Consider the following 26212-nt stretch of genomic DNA (forward strand, 5'->3'; position numbering starts at 1 on the left):
CTTGTGGCCAAGCCCACACAGGGATGCCCAGGATGCTTTTCTAATTCCATGGACAAAGTCGTTAATGTACACGTTTCCTCCAATTCCTCTCATCACCAGAAATGCATGCAGGATGGCACACACCTGATCCTAGTGGCGCCAGCCTGGCCACGACAACCTTGGTACATGCACCTTCTACAGCTTTCCATAGAAGAACCATTTCGGTTACCCAATCGGGAAGACCACTTGTCACAAGAAGAAGGTAACCTCCTTCACCCACTGCACGCATCCTTACATCTACCAGCGTGGAAGTTGAGCAGATCCTCCTATCTGAACAAGAATTCTCCATGCAAGACGTGATCTTAGCATCTCGAAAACAGTCTACACGACGTAATTATCAACTCACGTGGAAGCAGTATGCCACATGGTGTGAATCCAAGGGAACAGATACACTCATCTGCGCCCCGGACATGCTCTTGGCTTATCTGCATACCTTATACATCGCAGGTCTTGCCACAGCTTCGGTCAGGGTTCCACAGGCTGCATGACGGCCAGCCTATTTCCCTTCACCCGATGGTCTCGCGTTTTCTCTGAGGGTCACTCATCTTCACCCTCCAGTCTCCAAGCCCCCCATACCCTGGAACCTCAACCTGGTCCTGGAGCAACTAATGCTACTGCCCTTTGAACCGATAGAATCGGCTCACATCAAATTTCTAACCTGGAAGGTGGTCTTCTTGGTTGCAGTCACTTCGGCTTGCCGAGTCAGCGAGCTACAAGCTTTAGTGCACTATAGCCCATACCTTCAGTTCTATCATCATAAGGTGCTACTACGGACTCACCTGGTATCACAATTTCACCTGAACCAATACATCGAACTACTGACGTTCTGTCCCAAACCGCATCAGAACAAAGAGAAAAAGCTCTGCATACACTAGACTGCAAGAGGGCGTTGGCTTACTATAAACAGCGGACCCACTCGCCCAATCGGGCGTCGCAACTATTTGTGACTTTCAACCCAAATGCTCCTGGATTTCCAGTAGCTAAGCGTACCATCTCTAGCTGGATTACTCAATGCATACTTTTCTGCTATAACAAATGACAATTCAAGCTACCTTCTCTTTCCACTGCTCATCAAACCCGGGCGATGGCAACCTCATTGGCTTATCTAAAACATGTTCCACCATTGGACATTTTGCAAAGCAGCGACTTGGGCATCTCTTCACACATTCACTTCCCATTATTGCTTAGTCCAGCAAATGGCGGAAGATGCCAAGTTAGGAAGAACACTTTTGCAGTCATTGTCCACGTCATCTGTGGGGTTGACTGTCATATAATCATCAGCACGCCGCAACATATATGGACTAGAGACTTAATTGCAGCGTACTGGGGAGCTTTGGACTCCCATGACAGCATGGCTAATTCAGCCCTGTTATCGATGGGGAAAAAGCAAGTTTGCTTACCGTAAACGGTGTTTCTGTAGATAGCAGGATGAATTAGCCATGCTGACCCACCCACCTCCCTGAACAGTTGACTGTCATCTTCACGACCACACTTGCTTTATCACAGACTGAGGAGAGTCGAATGGAGCGCGGGGGAAACCACGTGCAGCCTCAGAGCAAAGCTCTGACATCACTTTTGAAGCCCTGCCTCCTGGGCCTGATGGACAATTCCCATGACAGCATGGCTAATTCATCCTGCTATCTACAGAAACACCGTTTACTGTAAGCAAACTTGCTTTTTTTTAGTCTGGGGTATTGATATACAGACAGGGAAAAAACACAGGACTGCTTCTATGGCCAAGTCCATAAACAAAGCACATCAAGCAGCACTGCCTGATACATGGAGGTAACCTGCATGGCACGGCAAATATTACCATGCTGGGCAGACTGGTTGGACCATAGTGGGGTTCAAAAGAGGATTGTACAAGTTTCTGAAGGAAAAGTTCATTAATGACTATTAGCCAGGTAGACTTGGGAAAGTCAGCGCTCATCCCTGGGAGTGAGATACAAGAATTAGATCAACTATTGGGGATCTGCCAGGTACTTGTGACTTGGACTGGCTGTTGTTGGAGACAGAAAATCCGGATGCTGGGCTTGATGGACCTTGGTCTGACCCATCATGGCCCTTTATGTTCTTATGAACTAAAAAGCAATGAAAAATGAAACTATAACAGAATTCAAGACATTATACTAGGGATAGGGAAGTAGATAATATAAGATGACTCATACCTTGCACCTTTTGCTTATTTTAGTTCTGTTAGTGAAACCATTTTTTTTTTCTGTAAATAATTCAGTGACAACAGATTGCAGCAAAATAAGTCACTTTGGAGGGTGGCTTCAACAAAAGCCAGATTGTGCTGTGTGTAATGTGAGATTTGATGTGGTTTGGAAGTTGTGCTAAATTGAGAGCTCTTTCCTTGAGTGTAATATGTTTTAAAGGGATATCTTCAAGACTCTTTTAGAAGGGGAAAAATATATAGTACTTCTGTTATACTTTAACCCAGGGCTATTGAAATTTATCTCAACTGAAGGAGTTTAACTGAGTAAGCTTACTCCAGGCTGTTGGTTGTAATCAGTTTCATGCAGCCTCTACTGGACAGTGACATAAGGTGTTAAAAAAATGTTGAGAGAAAAGCCTCTTCATCGTTCCTATTTCTGCCATTGTATGAACCCCCTTTTCTCTTATTCGTTTGATATTATGCCTCTTTCTGAATCTTTGCTGCATACCTCTTCTCTACTCTTAAGGATTGATCTCATTCACCACCATCTTCTCCTTGTGCCATTCTTTCATTCAGTCACTTGCCTCTCTTGTATCTTATAAGCTGCACTCCTTCCTCTGAAAAAAATATCAAAATGAGAAATGGGTAAATTTTACTTGGCAAGACAGCTCATCAGAATAGAGCAGTTCCACTTGTCTGTAATTACACAGCATTTTAAAATTGAAAATATTTTGGGGAGGGTGGAGGGCCAGCAAGTTTCCTCCTAATTCTTTGGGTATCTAGCTGACTTGGAACTGGAGCTGGTATCCAGTGCCATGAGTCTTTCTCTGCAGCTTCCCGGGGATATTTTTTTCCTATTCCACTTTTTTTCCAATTCACTAAGCCCATTCATTGCAGTGAAGGTCCTTAGCTAGAGGTCATACACCAGGACTCCCTGAAGCCTGCAGTGGTGGCAATAGGTTTGGCCTCTAGTTGTTGCTGTTACGCAGTTTCTAGGGCATGCAGAAAATCATATTTGAACCCTATGAGAGACTGAAAACAAACTGGAAAACTGGTGGCCTCCCATTCCAGAATCGGAAGCTTAAAACCCTTTTGCTAGTGCCTTTGTTGGTTTTAGCCCTAAAAGAGAAAGCAACATCTCTCATATTTACACACATGGGAATTTAATATATTGAACAATGATTAATTTAGATATGAATTCTAACTGTTTTGAGAACTGAACTGTGGGACATCTACTCTTCTTCCGGTGATGAAGTGAATAAATGAGAAAACTGATAATACAACTTGCAGATAAAGGATATTAATTCTACTGTAAACTGCAGTTCACATTTTCTAGGCAAGAGGTATACAAAAAAAAGGGCGCAGATATGTAGACTATAATCTTTTCGAAAGTAGTGTTTTTTTCACTCACCAGGGCCATACCCCTTCTCTTTATACACTGTTAATTTTGTTACACGTGCTGTCCATGGCAGATCTGCGGCACGGCCCCCTCATCTCTCTTCAGTAACTCCAGTGCCTGGTTCCTCTTCTCTGGCGGCGGTAGGCCACCAGCTCCGTCCTCGGGCCACCCCTGGTGCCTCCGGCTAAGCCTTCAGACCCTGGTGTCTCCAGTCCAGCTACCACTTCTACTGCTCCACGTCGGGCATCTCAGTTTGGCCCGCGGAGAGATGCTGCTACTCGGCGCCGCGCCCATCTCTGAATCTTAAGTAGGGCCCGTGGCGGGAGCTGCGCCCCCGGATGATGTCAGCAGAGCACTGGTACTTAAGCTCAGGTTCCGCTCCCTAGCTTTGCCTTTGCAATAGGTCTCCTTGCTGGTTGAGTACTCGTTGCCTCCTGAGAGATTAGTCTCGTTCCTGCTCCTTGTTGACCCTGGTTCCTGATTCCTTTGTTCCTGTGTTCCTGCTCTTCAACCCTTCCTCGGATTGCCTACATGGACTTTGACTCTGCTTGCCTGACCACGTCGTTACCTCTCTCCAAGCCCGGATCCCTGCTTTGCCTGACCACGTCATTGACTCTCTTCAGACCCAGACTTCTGCATTGCCTGAGTACTCCGTTGCCTCTCTCCAGACCCAGACCTCTGCGTCGCCTGACTACGTTTGACTATCTCCGTAATCAGACTTCAGCCTTGCTTGCCACTACTCCAGCTTGCAGCCAGCCCTGACTCAAACTTGTTCTACAACGCCTCTTCAGCCTATGTCCTGGACTTGGCCTATTCAGGCTTTGGACTGCTCTTGCTCGGGCATCCTCTGTCTGACTTTGTTCCTTTGGTGCCTGGATCTCCAGGATACTACCTCGTCCAGTACTAGACTGTTTCATCTCTCTTCTGCTGTCTCTGGGCTGACCTCGATCTCTCCATCGACGACATATGGAGGCTCACCTAAGTTCAGCCAGCCCCTGCACCCAAAGGCTCAACCCGCGGGGAATGAGGGCTGGTATTGGTGAAGCGCCAGCTGGGCTCCGTTCATCAGCCCACTCCACCTGGTGGGGACCCATAGGTCCCTACCTACGGGTTGCATCAACCCCACCTCAGCCCAAGGGACTATCTCTGGCGAAACAGTTTTGATGTATTCCAAATAATACCTAAAAAGGGAAGCATTACCCTATTGATTGTTTGACCTTTGACCTATCTTAGAAGTGCTGAGACAAATAGTAGTGGCAATATACTTTATCACTCTTCCATTTGTAACTTTAATTTTGGAGGTGGTGTATTTTTATTTTGGTGGTGAAGAGCTGAGCAGTCTACCCTTCTCCTTGCTCACGTAGAGCACATAGTTACATGGAATAGGGTGACTGATAAAGACTGTAGTCCATCTTCCCAACTCTTTTCCTGCTGAAGTGGCATAGACACCACCATGCCTGTACTGTAATGGGGTAGGCTTGATAGGTTAAAGCAGTAATTAATGCATCTTAATAATTTCAAAGGTTGTGTTGGAGACTTAGGGAGAAGAGGGAAAATGAGAAATAATTCAGTCTGGGGGAAAAAGAAAGTGGTAATGAGAAGGGCGACCAAAAAGGTGGAGGGTCTTCATCAAATGACTTATGAGGAGAGATTGAAGAATCTAAATATGTACACCCTGGAGGAAAGGAGGAGCAGAGGTGATATGATATAGACTTTCAGATACTTGAAAGGTTTTAATGATCCAAAGACAACGACAAACCTTTTCCGTCGGGAAAAAAAATCAACAGAACCAGAGGTCACGATTTGAAGCTCCAGGGAGGAAGACTCAGGACCAATGTCAGGCAGTATTTCTTCACGGAGAGGGTGGTGGATGCCCTTTCGGAGGAAGTGGTGAAGACCAGAACTGTGAAGGATTTCAAAGGGGCGTGGGATAAACACTGTGGATCCATAAAGTCTAGAGGATGTGAATGAAGCGTGGGTGGCTCATGGGAATGACGGCTACTACCTGGAGATAATACCCTTATTCAATAAACATACACACGGTTAATGCGACTCCAATATTGCTTTAAGACGCCAACACTGCTCTAAGCTTCAATGGCAAGAGGAAATGTGGAAAAAAGGATTTGCATTCACAAAAAAGCAGGGAGTAGCTTGCTTGTTACAGCTGTTACTACCCCAAACCAAATAAGCCTGATACTTCACTTTCAGTGCATATCCAGCAAAACTATCTGTTTCAGCGGCAGGGGGAATGAAGAAAAGTGGATCTATATACAGACAACAACTAACAAGGACTGAATTACATAGTCTGGGTAAACAAATAAGCATGGGTGTAGCTTGCTTATTGCGGCAGTTACTACCCCTAACTAATTAAGCTAGATATTTCATTTAGATGCAGTTCCAACACTGCTCTCTACATTAATGGTGGGGGTGGAAGGGAAATAGAACCAAAAGATTACTAAGAGCCAAGAGAAACAGCATGAGAAAAAAAAAGTGTGAAGCTTGCTGGGCAGACTGGATGGGCCATTTGGTTGTCTTCTGCTGTCATTTCTATGTTTCTATATGTTTCTATGTTAAAGTTAAAGAACTAACTAGGCTCTGAAAAACTGCCAGGTGGCATGCCATTGTGTTTACTACTACTTCTTGGCTCTCCTGCTAGGAATAAGTACATTCTGACGCAGCAATTGGCTGGCAGCTGGATCCGTGACCAATCTCCAAGAATTGAGAGCAGAAGGCCATGGTTGGTTGTCTATCATTTTTTCAGAGTCTAATAGCTTTAATTAGAACATTGATTATAATGTTAAAGGATTTTTTTAAAATGAGGCAAAGTATTTATATTTGCCATCCCTGTTCATTTTCTGGTAGCTGCATATATTGGTTCTGCAGTAAACAGAAGCATGTCTGCGCTGTGTGTTTGTCACACATATGTTAACCTGAAATGCCTATGTGTGAATGATGTGTAGAGGAAGGTATAAGAGGACAAAAGAAAACTATGAACTTAGTAAGCTTGATGCCCCTTTGTCTTTTCAAGACTAACCAGGCTGCACATTCTTCATTTATGACAGCACTAATGCTCTGGGAATGATTTGGAAAGATAAAATGCTATAAACGAAAATTCAAATGGTGTGATTTGTAATGAGTTACTTAATTATTTTACTCAATCCCGAAAAAACAAAGCAGTGTTTTAATGAGAAGCTGTGAAAATCTATACTTTCTTGGCTATATTTTCCCTGCTGAAATCAACTTGTATACTTTTGGGCATGCAGTGAAATAGTGCATACTATTTGATGGGATGACTGATCCACGGAGTTGCCAACAGTAAATTTACTGAAAGCCAGTAAAAATAAATAAAGCAGAAACTGATAAGTATTTTAAAGTCTGTAAATGTAATGTGCTAAATATAAAACCAGCCTGGTGTTCCTTTGTTCCTGTACTTCTCTATGCCCTGCACAATAAAACAAATGTTTCCCACGGTGTTGTAAAAGAACAGTTGTTTACAGGGTGTGCCAGATATTGATTTTCCGTCGATAAGCAGGGCATTTAGCCATGCATACTGGGTGACGTCATCCATGATGTCACGAAGGCGGAGCTTATTCTCATAGCTCGAAGAGCTTTGAAGCGTGCATGACCTCGGGTTCCTGCGCTCCTCGAGCTTCCTTTCAGTTTTAGTTTTCCGCGGTACTTCACGGATGTGAGGCTGCTCTCTCCCTGACAGGAAAATTAAAATATTCAAAAATTCAAAAAAAAAGAAAGAAGATGCTGAAGAGCCCAGGATTTAAGTACTGCACCTGTGTTAAGATCATGTCAGTGACCGGGCATAATTACTGCTAATTATACCTCGGTCCCGACCATGATCAGGCCGCATGCAGGGACTGTGGGAGAATATCCCTACGAGCAAGAAGACAGAGGGCTGAAAAAATGGAGAGGCTGAGGCACTCATATGCCCCCTCTCCAGTGGATAAAAGATAGACTAAGTCTTCCCCGGGCATACAAAAGCCTCGGTCCGAGACTTGCGCATTCGGCTTCGGAGGGCTGTGCGCCGAAAACTGCGTTGGCGACCACGCATCATGTGTTGAGCGCCGTGCCGGATACGACGCATGCGCCATAGAAACTTGCAAAAATACAAATCCTGAGATATGAGAGGAGTGGGAAACAAAGCTCAAAGAGACCTCATATTTGAATGCCAAGAGGCTAAGCAATTATGAGCTTGTAATAGCATTGAGTTGTTCTAATCATTGGTCTCTATGGGCTGTGTATGGAGGGCGCTTCACCATGAAGCTGCCCAATATGCACTTTGAGTCTATAAAGTACTTGAAACACGGATCGCTTGAATGTTAAAGCTTAAATCCAATGATGTACTTATCTTGTCCGTTGACTAGCCTTGAAATGATGTAAAAGTGGTGAACACCGACATAATCCCGACACTGAGTGTTTCGGAGCAGACCTCCTTCTTCAGGGGGTCGGGTGCCACTGAGACCGGCTCTGTCGTATTCCGGAGGTGGATTACTTACTGAAAAGGAATAAGTACAAAAGAATGTGTGCAAAATGATCCCACTAAAATTTAGGTACTGGCGCGAAAATGCAGAGGGACACTTACTATTGCAGAAGTAATTAATTATACGGCGGCGCTGATGGCGTCCAAATGCAGCTCTAAAAATAAAACAATTTAAAGTCTGTAATGATAGAGCGCAAGAATGGATTTTGTATCAGAAAGGAAATAATAATACCTGGTACCCACGAGATACTGACTTATGCGATGCTGGTCTGGAGTCATTCGCTTAGCTGTGAGACATCTATCGGCGGTGAATGACAAAAAAGAACGCTGACCTTTAAGGAAGTTGAAAGCCCGCCATTTTGGATGATGTGTCCTTAAATGGGTATATACATCACTCTGGGCACCATCTTGAAGAAACCACTTGTCCAAAAAAGGAAATTGACGTCAACAGGTGCCATATTGGATCTTTCTCCGTCCGGGGAAACCCAGGACTGTCCATAAATGGGCATAGACGTCATACCCAGCGCCATCTTGGAAGGAAAACTAAACCAATTAATGGAAGTATTGATACAAGGAGAGTACGTTGGCATGCCACTAGGAAACTTAAATGAGGGTGTACCACTCTTTTTTCATTTAAACCTAATGGTTCCACAGATCGAAGACGATGAATCCATTGTTGTTCCCTTAGATTCAAGGCTGAAAGCCTATCTCCACCCCTCCATGAGGGTATTACTTGTTCTATGATAAGCCACTGGAGTTGTTCAAACTTGTGTTGGTGATTGACACAATGTTGTACAATGGGGGCTTTAAGGTCCAGATTCTTGATGCGACTCCTATGTTCGGTAAGTCGGGTCCTGATTTTACATTTGGTTCTGCCTACGTATATTTTTTGACACGGGCAAATTCAAATGCAGCTACTATCTGCAGTATGAATGAGGGAAATAAATGCTTTTGCAATGCTTTGGGAAACATTTCAGTAAATATTTGTTCATCTTGCTAGATATTGGAATGTACACCTTGCAGTAATGTTTTCTTCCCTTCTTCCCTTCTACAATAGTTCTCCCTGCATTAGTTGACCGAATGGGCGATGCCAAAGATCAAGTTCGTGAGCAAGCACAGAATCTTATTCTGAAGTTAATGGACCGAGCAGCATCACCAACGGTATTAAACTTTTCAGAAATTTTCACCCATAGTATTATCTATGAATAAGATATTGCTTAAATTAAAGTTGATTGAACATCAAGTGATATTTTACACTAGTTACATTTGAACGTTAGAACATTGTTTTTTTTCTTGATCAATCCTTGTAAGTTCTGGAATTGCACTACTTCCCTTTTTTCTTTTGCTCCATATATTTATATCTTTAGTCCTCTCCTTTTATCACTGCTGATAAGTAACTAGAACTTTGCTTTGTATGGCTACCGATTTGGAAGAATTTGAAAAGTAGGCAGGCAGCCACGTTTACTCTAAATATTCAGACATTCTTAAATATATTTTTGTACTATTTCTGAGATGCATGAGGTAATTGGCCAGATTTGTCCAAACAGTAGGAGATTATGGTTTGTGCCTCTTAGATTTGAATAAAATTGAGTGTGATGTTGCTACTTTAAAGAATATAATTTTTTCCTTGCCAAATTGATCGTTTATGATGTACTGCAGTAGACTGGAAATGGAGGCTTTCCTAATAGCAAAAAAGTCAATTGTTCTAATGTGTTTTCAGGATTGCTATTTAGTTATTTAGTACCTGTAACTAAAAGAGAAATCTTGGTTGAAAAGAAGTGCTTACAGATACCATTACTGGTCACACTGGAGGAGTGATTAGGGAAATGTGAGAGACTAGTGTGAGAGCTTAGAAAGTCACCATTTTTTAGAATTTAATTGTTGAATCCCTAGATGTCTTGGTATTGTATAATAAGGTTTGTGTACATTCTAATTGATAAGTGCTGATCTAGAAATTTAGTCTCACCATCTTTTATGTAGGGAGCAGCGAGGATCGTCAAAAGGATTATATGCACAATGAATACAATTGATGAACATTTTTTAAACTTTTTATTTTGCTGTTCTCAGGACCATAAATATATACAGGCATTTGGACGTGCGTTTTCGATGCGCTAGCTTTACCCCTTATACAGTAAGGGGTAATAGCGCGTCGAAAACGTGCATCCAAAACCCCCCCCCCCCAAACTAATAGCGCCCGCAACATGCAAATACATGTTGATGGCCTTATTAGTCATTCCCGCGCGATACAGTAAGTAAAATGTGCAGCCAAGCCGCACATTTTACTTTAAGAAATTAGCGCCTACCCAAAGGTAGGCATTAATTTCTGCTGGTGCTGGGGAAGTGCACAGAAAAGCAGTAAAAACTGCTTTTCTGTGCACTCTCCGACTTAATATCATGGCGATATTAAGTCGGAGGCCCCAAAAGTTAAAAAAAACAAAACCATTTTAAAATGGGCTCATGGGTTGAAAACCGGATGCTCAATTTTGCCGGTTTCCGAACCCGTGGCTGTCAGCGGGTTTGAGAACCGACGCCTGCAAAATTGAGCGTCGGCTGTCAAACTCGCTGACAGCCGCTGCTTTCGTCAAAAAAGAGGCGCTTGGGGCGCGCTAGTGTCCCTAGCGCCTCTTTTTACCGCGGACTCTAATTTAAATAAATTAAGTTACTGAATCGCACTCACAGGAGAGCTGGCGCTTGCCCGCTCTCCCGCATGGTTTACTGTATCGGCCCGATAGTTTGCTAAACATGGGTAACTTGAAGGTTGTTATTCATGGGGTGAAATCTTGTTTAACTGAACTAAAAGAACTGATTAATCAGTTTTATTTACTCTAAGACTTGTAATCTTTATTTATTTATTTATGAAACTTTTAATATACCGACATTCATAGGGCATATCATGCCGGTTTACAAATAACTGAAGCAGGTAGAAAATACAATGAACAGGGTGGGGGAGAGGGGAGCAGGCAAGAAAGTGGTGAGAGGTGGGCAGGGGAAGAGCAGCAAGGAAGGATAGGGCAGAAGGAAAAAGAGGAACAATCAACTTGATAAATATAATAATAAGAGGAACATCAATTGTAACTGTTTTAAAATTATAAGTTAAGGCGAGGTACTTGTTTACAATAGATCAATAGCATGATTGAAAGTTAGGGTTACGGCTTTGACAGTGAAAGATTCAAGAAAAAAAAAGAGAGGGGGGGAGAGGGCGACGGATGCATGGGGAAGAGGTGGGAGGGGGGGGAAATCATGGGGCAGGGAGAGTGGGCTGGGGGGGTAAGGGGTGGCTGGGGTGAAATGGAGTGAGGACGGTGATGGAAGGGAAGGTAGTGGGCTAGGTTTGATTGTTGTCTGGGTAGGCTTGCCTGAACAGCCAGGTCTTGATGCCTTTTTTGAAGGACTGTAAGGAGGGCTCAAGTCGTAGGTAATGGGGAAGTGAATTCCAAAGGGTGGGGCCGGCAATGGTAAACGCTCTTTCTCTGGTTTTGGAGAGGTGTGCGGTTTTGAGGGGTGGAGTGTGTAGGGTGCCTGCGAGGGCATTTCTGGTGGGTCGATTGGACTTACGGAAGTGTGGCATGTCTTTAAGCCAGGCGGGGTTGTTTTTGTGAAGGGAATTGTGCAGGATGGTGAGGGTTTTATACTTAATGCGGTATGGTATGGGAAGCCAGTGCAGGTCTTTTAGTATGTGGGTTATGTGTTCTGTCTTACGGGTATTGGTGGTGATTCTTGCCATCGCATTTTGAAGGATTTGAAGGGGTTTGATCGTAGAGGCAGGGAGGCCTAACAGAAGGGAATTGCAGTAATCTAGTTTGGAAAGTATAGTGGACTGCAGGACTAAACGGAAATCATGTGCATGAAGGAGTGGTTTCAGTTTTTTAAGTATGTGAAGTTTGTAGAAGCCTCCCTTTATAAGGGACTTGATGTGTGGCTTGAAATTGAGGTGTTGATCAAGTAGAATTCCTAGGTCTCTTACATTAGATGTGGGTGAGTGGGTTATGGTGGGGGCGGGTTATGGGGGGGGGGGGGCGGGATAGATTGATCTAGTCCTAGTTTTACCCCTGTTGTTCTCTGACCTTGTCCTTATTTTCCAAGGAAAACTAGGACAAATGCATGCAATGGGATAAAACAAGGTCTGAATAAAACTGTCATTCAAAAATGGAGCCAGTTGGCATCCTCCGTACTTTACCTATTCTGATCTTTGGGCATGTTATTCTTTCTCCAAGAAGCAGGATGGTAGTCCTCACACATGGGTGACATCATCAGATGGCGCCTGGCACAGAAAACGTCTTTCAAAGTTTCTAGAACTTTGGCTAGACACACCGAGCATGCCCAACATGCTGCTAACCACGCGTCCATGCAGGGTCCCTCTTTCGGTCTCTCTTTTTCCATGAAGCTGAAGCATTGTTGTTGTGGAGCTCATGCTTTTTTCTTGAGAAATATCTCTTGGGTCCCTCTGCATGTCTTTCCCCCCCCCCCCCCCCCCCCACTCTCGGTAAGTTTTGTGGTGCCTTGCAGTTTATTGCCTCCCGTCATCGACTGCACGCTGCGTTCTTTTTGACATGGAGTCATCCGGCTTTCGCTGCTGCTCCCAGTGACCCCAAACCATGTCCGTCACAGACCCCCCCACAAGGTCTGTGTCCTTTGCCTGGGGTTGTCGCGTGATGTCCATGTCTGCGATCATTGTGCCCAATTGACCCCCAAGGGTTGCTGGGCATGCCTGGACAAAATGGAGAAGCTGTTCGGCGCAAAAAAAAATCGGAACCTTTGTTGGCACCCGGGACTTCTACACCTCAAGGAAAGGGAATCTTGGCCTCGACCCCCTCTGTATCCCTTCCGCTACCAACCCTCCATCCTGAGGTAGGGGCAGGGGACTGAGTGAGGGCATTGTCTTCAGTTCTAGATCTGGTTCCTCTATGTCTCCGTCGGTCCTGGGGAAGGATTGAGGTGAGCACCGGGAAAAGTCTAGGAAATACAGACACTGGTCTTCTTCCTCAAAGACGTCAGACCATGGGAAGGCACAGACCGTGTCCGTGCCTTCTCCACAGAGGACCAGTGTGGAGGAGGTTATACTCTCTGGTCCCCCTGAGGAAGCTCGGCAGACCCCACTGATACCAGTGGAAGGTTTGGTTTCCCCCCAGTGACTCTGGGGTCGATCCAATTCCGCTACCGCTTTCTCCTTCAGCCATTCTGATCTCTGTGGCCTTTGAGGCGGAGTTAGAGAGATGTGTACGGTTGGCGGTCAGCCAGGCCCTGCAGGACATTGAGCCTCCGGTTCCACCAGGACCGCCACCGATGCAAGAGCAGACTCCTTTGGTACTTGCGTCTCTATTGGAGTGGCTGGACCTGCTGCTCAGTGTCTTACTGACTCAGCCAGCTTCGATGCCTCAAACCCCTTCACTGTTGAAGGGAGCATCGCTGCTGCCTCCACCGGGTCCCATTCCGGTGAGTGACTCAGACGAGGAAGGTCTATCGGTGTAGACAGCGCCCAGGCTGTGCACAAAGCCCTGGCAGGCTCTAGCACTCCTGGGGCCATCGGGACTGATGCCCTCAGTGCCTTTGATGCCCTCAGCGTTTCCTGATGCCTATGGATCCATTGGGACCAATGCCACCCAGGATCCCACCAATGCCTTCAGTACCGTCTTTGGTTCCACCGGTTCCCCCCTCGGCGATTCCAGGCAGGGGGCACTGCGTTCCCTACAGTCCATCATACGTGTCGAAATCCCATCTCCAGGCATCACCGCAGTTGGACTTCATCGGGGCCAGGCTGGATACTGTCCAGAAGAAGGCCTTCTTGCCCAGAGGCCACGCATTGACTTTTGCTTCCTTGGCTCGGGTAGGATCCTGTTGCCCTCATGTCTCTGCATACCAGTTTCTGCGCTTTTTGGTGCACGTGGTAGCGATGGTTCACGTCATTCTGCTTGACTGCATGTGCTCAGGGCGCAGTGGACATTGCATTCCCAGTGGTGCCAAGCCACTCAGGACCTTCGAGCTCATGTCCTGATCACCGTTCCCCTTCAGCAATCCCTAGTGTGGTGGACAACCCTATCCAATCTGGAGAAGAGGAGGCCCTTTTGGATCCCTCAGCCCCAGATCGTCCTTACCACAGACTCATCTTTCACAGGTTGGGGAGGCTATGTTTTAGGTCAGAGCCTTTGGTCCGTGCAGGAGCAGTATTTTCAGATAAACGTCCAGGAGTTATGAGTGATCTGTTATGCCCTGAGGGCTTTCAGGGAGCACTTGCTCAACAAAGTGGTCCTGTGTGGACCGACAATCAGGCGGTGATGTGATACTTGAACAAGCAAGGAGGGATGGGATCGTACCTCCTCTGCTGGGATGAGGTCCAGATTTGGTTCTGGGTTCTCAAGAACTGCATCTTCCTCTGAGCTGTGTATCTCTCGGGGAGGGGGGGTGGGGTGCGGACAACATCTTGGCGGACTCATTAAGTCGGACCTTCTGTCCCCACGAATGGTTCCTGAACCAAGAGGGGGTGAACCATATCTTTCACCTATGGGGTACCCCGGACATAGATCTGTTCGTGTCCCCAGAGAGCAAGAAAGTGGATCGCTTCTGCTCTCTGGGACAGGTGGGCAGGGGATCGGTGTCAGATGTTTTTGCACATTACTGGGACAACGGTCTGCTGTATTCTTATTCTCCCCTTCCACTGATCTCGAAGACACTTCAAAAGCTCCAACAGGACTAAGGCACCATGATCCTGGTTGTGCCCTTTTGGCCATGCCAGATCTGGTTCCCTCTTCTATGAGAACTGGCCTCATGCCCTCCAATCCGGCTGGGGATTGCTCCCGACCAGGGCAAACTATGCCACCCTAACCTCTGAGCCTTGTCCTTCACAGCTTGGATGTTGACCGGATGACTGTACAGGCCTTAGGCCTTTCAGAAGATGTGTCTGGGGTTCTCTTGGAGTCCGAAACCTTCCACGAGGAGATCTTACAATCTCAAGTGGCAGATGTTCTCGATTTGGTGTGACAGGCTTGGTCTAGACCCATTCTCATGTTCTCCACTGAGACTTTTAGGCTACCTGTTGCACTTCTCCAAGTCTGGCTTGAAAACAACTTAGGTGAGAGTTCACCTTAGTGCTACTGGGGCACACCATCGGGGGATGAATGGTGCATGCAGTATCCATTCATAGTTCCCTCCACACATTCACCTCTCATTGTTGTCTGGACAAAGATGGATGAAGTGACAGTCATTTTGGCCAGTTGGTCCTCCATAATCTATTTCAGCCATGAAAACCTAGCTCTTCCTTCCTTGGGCCCTTCTTTAGGTGCAGGCTTGCTCCCCATGTTGTAGTAGCTTGTTGTTGAGCACGGTTGCACCTGTTAAATGCTGCCTATGTTGGGAGCAGCCTGTAGCTACATATTCACCCATGTGTGAGGACTATCATCCTTCTTGTCCTTGGAGAAAGCAGAGTTGCTTACCTGTAACAGGTGTTCTCCAAGGACAGCAGGATGTTGGTCCTCATGAAACCCACCCGACACCCCATGGAGTTGGGTTTCCTTCAGTTTGTTTTATTTTTTGCGAATTCTATGTTATAAGACTGAAGAGGTACCCCCTTGTGGACGTGTGGTTAGCGGTATGCTGGGCATGCTCAATGTGCCTAGTCAAACTTCTAGAAACTTTGACAAAAGTTTTCCGTGCTGGGCTTCATCTGATGATGTCACCCTTGTGTGAGGAGTAACATCCTACTGTCCTTGGAGAACACCTGTTACAGGTAAGCAATTCTACTTTATTCAGGGATTAAAATATTTTATTGTTCTGGGTTGCAGAAGGGTTTAGCTCATGTTGTGTTTTGCTGCCTTTTCTGATAATTGACAGTGATAGACTGAACATGCTCATTCATTTGCCATTTCCTGGGGAGAGAGAAAGGGAGCAGGTTAAGTTTTATTTTGCTTTGTAATAAACTTAACATAAAAAGAGGACAAGGAATCACCCAATTTCACCATTTCTCTAAAATAAAAGCACCCAAATGCATTAATGGGAAACACAAGACTGGAGCTGCGTTCTCTTATGGAAAGTGTGCAGACAAATAAAATACCTTTCTCCTTAGAGTGGGAATAGCTTGTGTAAGTATTTTTTTCTTCTGTAGCAGTCCTTGGATATATAGGGTTAGGGAGCTGCCTGTGGCTAAGGCTGTTTAGCTCAGTGTTGTCTGATCCTAACTAAGCAATTAATGCATCATAAAATGTTCACTTTTTTTTTTTTTTTACTGTTTAGCTTTTTATACTTATTGGTTAATCTTTCTGTTATATATAAATCATACAACACTGTAATGATTGGCTAACAGGCTTCATTTGACCTAATGTTTACAATGCTACAATGTTACAATGTAAAGATAATATTACCACGTCACATTATCAAAAAGTTATAATGTAAACCGATGTGATATCCATGTGTGAACGTCTGTATATAAAAATAAATAAATAGAAATAAAATAAATAATGTGCATACTATGTTCTCCATCTTGCCGCCTCCTCTTCCTCCCTCTGCAGGTTATATGCAGTAAAATGTCTTACTTAATGTGTTAAGTTTCAAACTAAATAAACATTTTATTTTCATAGTACATTTGGGAGCGACTAGTGGTTGGCTTTAAACACAAGAACTACCGATGCCGAGAAGGAGTCTGTCTTTGTCTTGTTATGACATTAAACACGTAAGCTCTATATCTTTTTTTATAGCAGTAAATGTAATTTTAACTAACTGCAACCCGTTGAAAATTCAGTGGAGGAGGTGTGGAAATCATCTCCCTAACTTGAAGTCTACTCCCTCTACCCAGGCTCAAACTGAGGAGTGTGCACTGGCTGTGGATGCAACCTTTTATTCCAGAGGTGCCTAATTCTGAGATTAGTTCACATCTCAGGAATCGCCAGCAATCTGTGTTCTAGCAAGACAGCAAAACTGACACTGCAGTGTTTTTGCCTCTGTGTGGCTTTGCTGTGTCGGGCTGAGAGAGCATGCTTTAGAGCAGTGGTCTTAAATATTTTTTAAACTGTGGCTACTTGGGATCCAGTGGGGCTAGAACCGAGCTGGGCTGGGGAGGGGCATATTCCTCTAATGTGATTTTCCAGGGTAGGGTTCCCTACCTCTAAATTTATGGATGATCAGGGGGTCCTCTCACAACCACCCATTGGCTATCACCATCACCTCTGTCGCTCTTCTCTGCAGCTGCTCTTCTGCCAGTGTGGGTGTAGATGTATGTGCTTAGCCTCTACTGCTTTTTGTATGTTTAACTTGTTCCATTACCCCTCCACCTCCAGCATCCCTCCTTAGTTCCTACCCTTCTTCCCTTGTCTCTTCTCAAATTGCACTGCCTTTGGTTCCCCTTGCTAACATCTAAAATACTGAAAAGTGTTTTCAGTCTGCAGAGCCTCCACTCCTTCCTCTGCAGTACTTTCCCTGCTGTTGGCTATGCTAGGGTCAACCTGTGCTTTTCCTGCTTCTGGCTATGCCATATTTCCTTCTCCTCTGGAATGGGAAGGTAGGGGGCCCTTCCAGTTTCTGTGACTGTCAGGACCTTGCTGCTCCTACTCCTTTGACACTGTGTGTTACTGGGCCAGGTTGGGAAGGAGGTGCAGGTAAGCAAGTCTGCCTCTCCTGCTCTTCTCCTACTCGTTGTGGGGCCAGGTTGAGCTGGGGGCTGTGCTCTTTGCTGCTGTGGTCTATCTCTCCTCTTCACTACAGCTAACTGCTGGACTTGGCTGGAATAAGGGCAGGGCTTTTCTCAATGTCAGATTCCCTTGCCTTCTCTTGCTCCTATCCAGCTGTGCAGGGAGTGGAGAGGTCATTTAGTCATGGATGGAGCATGTGCAGGGTGGTTGTTTTGTTTTGTTTTTTTTGTTAATAAGCAGGCTGAATTAGCCATTACATGAGGGTGACTGATCGGACTTCTCTCCAAGCTAGCAAAGTTTTGATTTCTGAGCATGTGCCGCAGTTCCCATGCAAGCATTACCTTGGGAGCCTACCCATTCATTTTTTGTCCAATCACAGCATAGATATGAACTCAGTTGCTCCTAAAAGTTTTTTTCTCTAAAAATCATTAAAACCTCTTAATTTTAATATTTTTTCTCTATCCGTTTTTATTTAATTACCTTGCTGTCTCTGCAGCCCCACAACAGCACTTTTCAGTGCAACCAAAAAAAAAAAAAAAAAGCACGAGGCATGGCCTTGTGGAAGTCAATGGTGAGTGGGTTTAAAAGTTGTATCTGTGGAAAGAATATGTCATTCACAGATAGGCACGAATTGTTACTGATGCCATGGATTGGAATCTGACTGGAAAACTGTTATGTCTGTGGACAGATGTCCCTGTGCTCACAGTGTTCTAGGGCACTTTGCATTGAGGAACTGTGTAAATCTCTCTGTAGTCGCAGTAGGTCCTCCTCCTGCAGTTCAGTATTGTCTGCCTCACTGGGAAAAGAGTTGAGTAGGAGCTCCTCTAAAATTCCCCATTCACTCAGACTGAAGTTGCAGTGTCGAGTTCCACCAGCTGCCCTGCCATGAAGACAAAGCGGCACCAATCACTGGAGCCATTGCAGCCTGCGTCGAAGAAGCATCGGGACACTAAGTGAGGTGCACAGTTGACGTGGCTATCATCTGTGCAATTGGCACAACAGCATCAGCATTTCAAATACACGATGCATTGACTCAGTCGATGCATCCTCCCATCAATGCATTTGATGCATGGCATATTGATATGCTTGATGCACCAGTGCTCTTGAAGTTCGATGTTCTACTACTGAAGGAGAATCCTCGATGCGCACTGACATCTCTACTGTTTGATCACATGGTGCTCAGGAACCTATGTCCCACGATCCCATGATGCACAATGTAGGGACACTGTGCAACGCCAATATATCATTGACCTGCACCAGATTCCTCGACACTTCTCTCCAAGACCCATTGAAGCATGCTAAAACATCCAAGGCGCCTAAGCGCTCTACTCCATTGATGCATCTATCTCAAATTTGGGATTATGAAGCTGATTTTCCAACACAGCTCTAAGCAGCCTATCCTGGATTTTCAAGAGAACCCCCTGCTTTCCACGATAACCAGGGTGCTCTTCCTACCTATACTAGTGGTGGAAGGACTTTTTTCCTATGGTGTGCAGAACTGGTATCCTCTATAGCAGTGGTTCTCAATCTTTTTTCAGCCAGGACACATCTGACAGATGGTTCTCACATGCGTGACACACTGAACATGTGACTGTCACGGGGCTCTATGTAAACATACACTCTGCATCCATGGGAACCCCCTTGACCTCCAACAATGGATGCAGAGCAGAACTAAGATATTACCCATAGAACTCACCATGCAAAAAAAAGATATTCTGGTTCTGATGACATCTCAGTAAAAGCAAAACAATCTCCCTTTACTACCTGGCACAATAGCCCTCCTTATGAAAAGGCAATAGTTTACCACTAATGCATATCCTATTGAGAAAACACAACAAATAAGATTGATACAATTGCCTACATGCTAGTAAAATACCTCACCTCGGTCACACACACAGAACTGACCTTCACCAAGTACAGAAAAACCACACATTATAAATATGGAGACAAACTGGAATGGGAAACCAAAAAAAGCCACCCTGCATGCAGTGCAAACCTGGAGAAATGGAAAGAGAAATATAGCACCTAACACAGTCCCAGGATCTGCAATAATGCACAGAAATTAATCTGCACAAAATTACACCTGCATTATGGAACACATAACAACCCTATCTTTTGAAAAGGCAACACTACAAATATTAAATCCGGTCCTAAACACTAATACACCTCCTATTAGGAAAACAGAACAAGCCAAGCTGCTATAGATACCCACACAGAAATAATTGTAAAACTATATTAATAAATGTTTCAAAACAGCTGATGAACAGAATAAGGTCAAACAATTAAAACTCATAAAAATTATTAAAAATTGTCCAAATCTCAATAAAATATTTCAAAACAGCAGGCACATCACATAATACTCAATAATTAAAATGGCAGTCAATCAAGAAAAATAAACTTAAAATGCCACCTTTACTTACCCTCTCCAGCAACTCTCCTTTCCCTTGAATGCACATACCAGGAGTAGCAGCACTGCTGAAGTTCTGTCCTCACGGTCCTCTTCTTTAGGGCCCACAAGTCACCCCCCCCCGCAAATTAAACCCTACGACCAGTCTCTGTCTCACACACAGACACCAGTCACCTCCCTGCCCAGTCTCTCTCTCTCTCTCATACACCCCAGTCACCTCCCTGCCCAGTCTCTCTCTCTCTCTCTCTCTCTCTCATACACCCCAGTCACCTCCCTGCCCAGTCTCTCTCTCATGCACCTGTCACCTCCCTACCCAGTCTCTGTCTTTCACACACACTTTGCTTAGAGCCCCAATGCTGTGTTCCCCTTTAATTTCGCAGTGGCAGATTTCCCAGGGCTGCTGCTGCCTTCTCAGCCGCACTGAAGCAGCAAACATTTATTTTAGAAAAATATGCCACAGCACTCAAGCCTTTCTTCTGGCTGTCGGGATATCCCTAGGCTCCCGCGGCCCCCCATCTGCCTGCTTTTGCGGCCGCTGGGAGCTCCAATTGCCCCATCTGTAATCGGCATGGTTGAGTGCCACTTTTACTTTAATCGAGGCTTTGCCACGCTCACTGTTGCATTGGGGGAATCCCCGGAGCATCCCAACCGGCCTCTTCGTGCTTGCAACTCATTGCCGCTTTGGGAAATCCCTACTCTATTGCGGTTCCCTGCCACTTTGTAAGTGGGAAATCCTGGCACGGCTGGCCTCTTTTCTTTGTGGCTCGCTGCTGTGTTTAATTTCAGCACTTCCACATGGCGGTCACAGGGTCGGGCTTCTTCGCCGCCATGGGCCTGGACACTGCCACTCCTCCCAGCTCCCCTCAAACTCCCGGGCTGTGAGATGCCCCCCTTCTTCCTGCCCCACCGGCCAATCAACGGCTTCCTCCTCCCACTGGCAGGCAGAAGGGAGGCTTCCGATTGGCTCACGGGGGCAGGAAGAAGGGAGGAGGTTTCTCATTGACCCGCGGGAGCAGGAAAAAGGTAAAGGGAAGTATAACTGGGGCTTTGGGACACCGGGAGCTGCGACACACCAGCTGGTGCTTGGCGACACATTGGTGTGTCGCGACACACCGGTTGAGAACCGCTGCTCTATAGTACCGCTTACTTCTAACAGGCTGCCCATTCTCATACAGGATCCTATCCTGGTTTCGGAAGAGGTTGGCCCATCACCTATGCCAGACCAAAGGACAGATCAGTCACTTAACCAAATTATAGATTGATTGAAAAATGTCTTTTTCTCTCCACCCAAGGAGACAGTAGAAATGTTCCACCTTTTCCTTTCCATTATTGCTTTGGCAATATTACAGGCCAGAGTCCTGATCTTGCCTATAGGGGTGAACTCATCAGAATGTTTGATTAAGGGTTCTTCATCATCGATTCTAGTGGGTCAAAGGTTATAGACCAGGCTGCTTATCCTCAGTGTCAATCAGAAGCCCCTCATGGTTCACCATCTTAGGCACTGGAGTCCTTGAAAAGTGAGAAAGTACCATTAGACTCAGATTTATTTATTTATTTTATTTAAATAATTTATATACCGGAGGTTCCTGTATAATATACATATCACCCCGGTTCACAAAGAACAGTAACTATCGCTACAAATAGCGGTTTACATAGAACAGAATAAAAAAGAAGTTTTACATTGAACAAAAACTAAGTAAACAAGTTTTTACATTGAAGTCAGCATGTGTAAATTTCTGATTGAAAAAAGGAAGAAAATAATAGATCTGAATAACTCGTTGTGGGCTTGAAAAGACTTTTCTTCGAGTTCTTGGCTCTAGGGGAAAGCTTGTTTGAAAAGCCAAGTCTTAAGTTTCCCTTTAAATGTAGACTGGCATGGTTCCAAACGAAGGTCTGGAGGGAGCGAGTTCCAAAGTGAAGGGCCCGCTGTGGATAATGCACGTTTCCTCAGAACGGATTTCGCCGGTTGTGTGATTAGTCTGTTCTGATAGGCGCTTCTGGTTGGTTTCACAGATGTGTGTAATTGAATTTGAAATGTTAGGTTGAGAGGTGCGATGTTGTGTGAGGCCTTATGTATCATCATTAAAGACTTGAACTGGATCCTGTATTTAATCGGAAGCCAGTGGAGATGCTGGAGAATTGGGGTGATATGATCTCTCTTTTTGGCATTTGATAGAATTCTTGCAGAGGCGTTCAGGACCATCTGAAGTGGTTTGATGGTGCATGCTGGTAGGCCTAGGAGGAGAGAGTTACAGTAATCCAGCTTTGGGAGTATGATGGCTTGTAAAACCATGCGGAAGTCTCTGTATAGGAGGAGAGGTTTGAGTTTCTTTAATGTTTGAAGTTTAAAGAAACATTCTTTTGTTGTGGTGTTGACGAATTTGTTGAGACTGAGTCTGTTGTCTATGATGACTCCCAGGTCTCTAACTTGTTGCGTGGTGGAGAGCCCTGCGGTGTCCGGATGTTGATTAGTGTTAGAATGTGAGGAGGGGGTATAGTTTTCCGGTGTTATAATGAGGATTTCAGTTTTGTTTTTGTTTAGAACCAAGTTGAGGCTGGTGAGTAGATTGTTGATAGCTGACAGACATTTATTCCAGAATGATATGGCTTTGTGTATGGAATCTTCTATAGGGATGAGGATTTGAATATCATCCGCGTATAGGTAATGTCTTAGCTTAAGGTTAGTGAGAAGTTGACAGAGTGGGAGTAGATAAATATTGAAGAGAGTCGGGGAGAGGGATGATCCTTGTGGTACCCCCCTTTTGGATTCGATGGTGTGGGACTCTTTGTTATTTATCTTGACCTTGTATGTTCTGTTCTCCAAAAACGATTTGAACCAGTTAAAAGCTACTCCTGTAATGCCGATGTCTATTAGGCGTTGCAGGAGGCATGAGTGGTTAACGGTATCAAACGCTGATGAAAGATCCAGGAGAGCGAGGAGGCAAGGTTGGCCCTTTTCTAGGTTGAAAATGATAGTGTCTGATAGTGATGTTAATAATGATTCGGTATTCATAGACTTACGAAAGCCAAATTGGTTTGAGGTGAGGATATTGTTTTCGTCAAGATATTCTGTAAGTTGTTTGTTTACAACTTTCTCCATAACTTTGGCAATCAACGGGAGGTTTGCTATGGGTCTAAAGTTAGCTGGGTCTGAGGTGGGTAAGTTGGGTTTTTTGAGGAGCGGCTTGAGCATGGCTAACTTGAGTTGGTTCGGGACATGACCTTGAGTGAAGGAGCAGTTAATAATGTCTGCTAAAGGTTTGGCTATGGTGTTGGTGATCAGACTCAGTTTGTTGGTTGGAATATGGTCTGATGGATGGGAGGATGGTTTTATCTTCTTGAGAATATTCTCAATTTCTAGAGTGGATGTGAGCTCAAAAGTGTTGAGCACTGTTAGTGAAGTGTTGGGTTGTTTGACATTTGGGTGCGATGGTTGTTGATCTGTTGGGAGTGGTGGTTGTTGAGCGGTTGAGTGAGGTGTTTGAGTGGGTGATCGCGAAGATTGGGGGGTGAGGTTGATTACGTGTTTTGGATGTGTAGATGGTCCCTTGAGGGGGGCTAGGAGTGAAGTGATTTTGTTGTCGAAGAAGTCAGCCAGTTCGTTCGCTTTATTGAGTGCTTGATCGTCTGGAATGGTAGGTGCCGGGGGTTTTGTGAGGGATGATACATAGGAGAAAAGAGCTCTTGAATCAAAAATGAGGTGGTGGATTTTTTTGGAGAAGAATATTCTCTTTGTTGTGTTGATGTTGTAGATGAAGACTCTACCAGCATACCTGTGACCCACTTCTTGATCCTCCGGACCACACCTTGCCAACAGAGGACATCATGTATTCTAAGTTTGTGGAGAAGGTGGGCGCAGCACTGAGCATCCATTTTTGCAAAGATAGACCCCCATTCGGAGCTCCTTGGCCGCCTTCAAACACTGGATATTCCAGCTGAATCAGTGGCCCTTCCAGTTCAGAACGTCCTGAATGATCTACAGATGATGTGGGAAATGCCTATTTTGGTTACTCCTAAGGCTAGAAGGCTGGACCTCAAATGCAGAGTCCAGAAATCACTGAGCTTTGGTGTTATCCAGTTGTCTCACCAGCATGTAGAGGTTGAGTCTGCTATGAAAAAGGCAAAGAAGATATGGAGTCACTAATTTTTCCCCCAGGTAAAGAACACAAACTTCTAGATAATTTTGACAAAATTGTTTAAAGTACAATGCTGTCTGCTCACATATCTATCCACCAGTTCTGTATGGTGCAGTGTATTCATAATTGCATTAAAAAACCAAATCCTTTCTTACCTGACCTTGAGCAAAGCAACTACAATCCTCAATCACTCTTGGGTGCAGAAGAGGGCATCCACCACTTAATCAGTCTGTGAATACGTCCATTCTGTTTCATGTACCTCCTCAACCTCCATTGGAGCTAGATGCATAGCTTGGCTTTGAGCAAGTAACATCTATGAGGACATCCACAAAAGGTTGGTGGACGTCTCCTGCTTGGGGGACAATCTTTTTGGTGAAAAACTCCAGGAGTCAGTTGTTCAGCTAAAGGACCAAAATGTGACAGTGCAATTGCTCTCGACAGCTCCTGAACAGCCTTCCATGGTGAGAGGTCATTTCTATCCATAAAAATGACTATACTTCTACAGTAGGCCCTACTGGTCTTCTCAACAGTACCATCCGCTGCCTCTTCCGGCCCAGTGTCAACAGCCACTTCCTGCCAGGCCTCAACAAAGAGAACACAGCCGAAAACCACACAACAGGCCCAGCCCAAACCAGGGCCTAGTTTTTATCCCTCTAAATCAGTCTGTTCCCAACTCTCCCAGTAGGAGGAAGAATCTAACATTTTGTAGAGGAGTGGTATCAGATCACCAAAGACCCCTGGGTCCTCTAAATTGTGCATTCTGGGTACAAGGTACACTTCTCCAAGCCACTGTCCCTTCCATATTGTTTGGCGCTCCATCCGGATCCATCTCACCTACTGCAGCTTCATCTAGCTTCTCCAACAACAAGCAATAGAGCCCAATCCCAATGACTCAACATACATGGGCTTTCTATTCCCAGTATCTCCTGATCCCCAAGAAAATGGGGGAGTTTGCATCCCATGCTGGATTTGAGGCCATCTGAACAAAAATATACTCCAAGAGAAATTCAAAATCGGCAAAATCCTTCCTTACATATAGAAGGCTTAATGAATGCATGCCTTGAATGTAATACACTCACATACCCATCCACCCTTCACATTGATGCTTCCTCTGCTTGCAGATGGATTCTTCCCATTGCCAGTACCAAGAACTCTCATTTGACATCTCATTAGCCCTGAGAGACTACACTGCCACTATGAGTTGCCACTAGTATGATGCATCATTATAGTGGCAGTTCATTTCCGTCACCAGAGAATACAAGTCTTCCTGTACCTGGACGATTGGCTTATCACAGTGAAATCAAGAGATGCTGTAATTTTCTAGTCAACTTAGAGAAATTTAGCATGGAGCCCCCCTCAAAGGCTCAAGTTTATTGGGACTTAGATAAACTTGCAACAGGTAAGAGCATTCCTGCCTCTCAACTGAGTGAACATCATGACATTGCTCATCTGCAACCTACTGACCTCTCCACACTCATCAGACAGAAGGCTTTTTGAAGTCCTCGATCATATGGCAACAGCCATCCATGTAGTCCAGCTGTGATCCACCTTCATATCCGCTACCTCCAGTGGGGACTGTGTACCCAGTCTGATCAAATAAATCAACTGCTATAGTCTCTAGTGCAAATAACAGCAACTATGAAATGGGAGTTGTGGTGGCTGTGCCCCTGAATTCTCCAGAAAGGAGCCCCTTTTTGCTCACTTCCCTGTCAAGTGGTACGGACAATGGATGCCTCCATACCGAGATCATTTTAACACAGGGTATCTGGCATTTTAAAGATAGTTTCTGTCAAATCAATCTACTAGAGTTGAGAGCAGTCTTGATACGCTCCATCAGCATTTGCACATCTTCAGGGAAAGAGAATCCTGATTCAAACTAACAACCAGGTTGCCTTGTTCTTTGTCACAAGCAAGAAGGAACAGGATCATGATCTCTGCAAGGAAGCATTAAACATCTGGAATTGGGT

The 26212-nt window shown here is 45.0% G+C and overlaps 1 protein-coding gene across 17 annotated transcripts in view; it reads left to right on the forward strand.

Moving 5' to 3' along the window:
- CLASP2 (cytoplasmic linker associated protein 2) overlaps positions 1-26212 on the forward strand; it is a 963528-nt gene that overhangs the window by 141059 nt on the left and 796257 nt on the right. For all 17 annotated transcript variants that reach the window (XM_029589622.1, XM_029589627.1, XM_029589623.1 and 14 more), the window contains exons 3-4: positions 9146-9249; positions 16656-16747. In XM_029589622.1, coding sequence (XP_029445482.1) covers positions 9146-9249; positions 16656-16747 — 196 coding nt within the window. The remainder of the gene's footprint in view (positions 1-9145; positions 9250-16655; positions 16748-26212) is intronic.

Source organism: Rhinatrema bivittatum, chromosome 2 (assembly GCF_901001135.1).
Source record: "Rhinatrema bivittatum chromosome 2, aRhiBiv1.1, whole genome shotgun sequence".
Taxonomy (NCBI): domain Eukaryota; kingdom Metazoa; phylum Chordata; class Amphibia; order Gymnophiona; family Rhinatrematidae; genus Rhinatrema; species Rhinatrema bivittatum.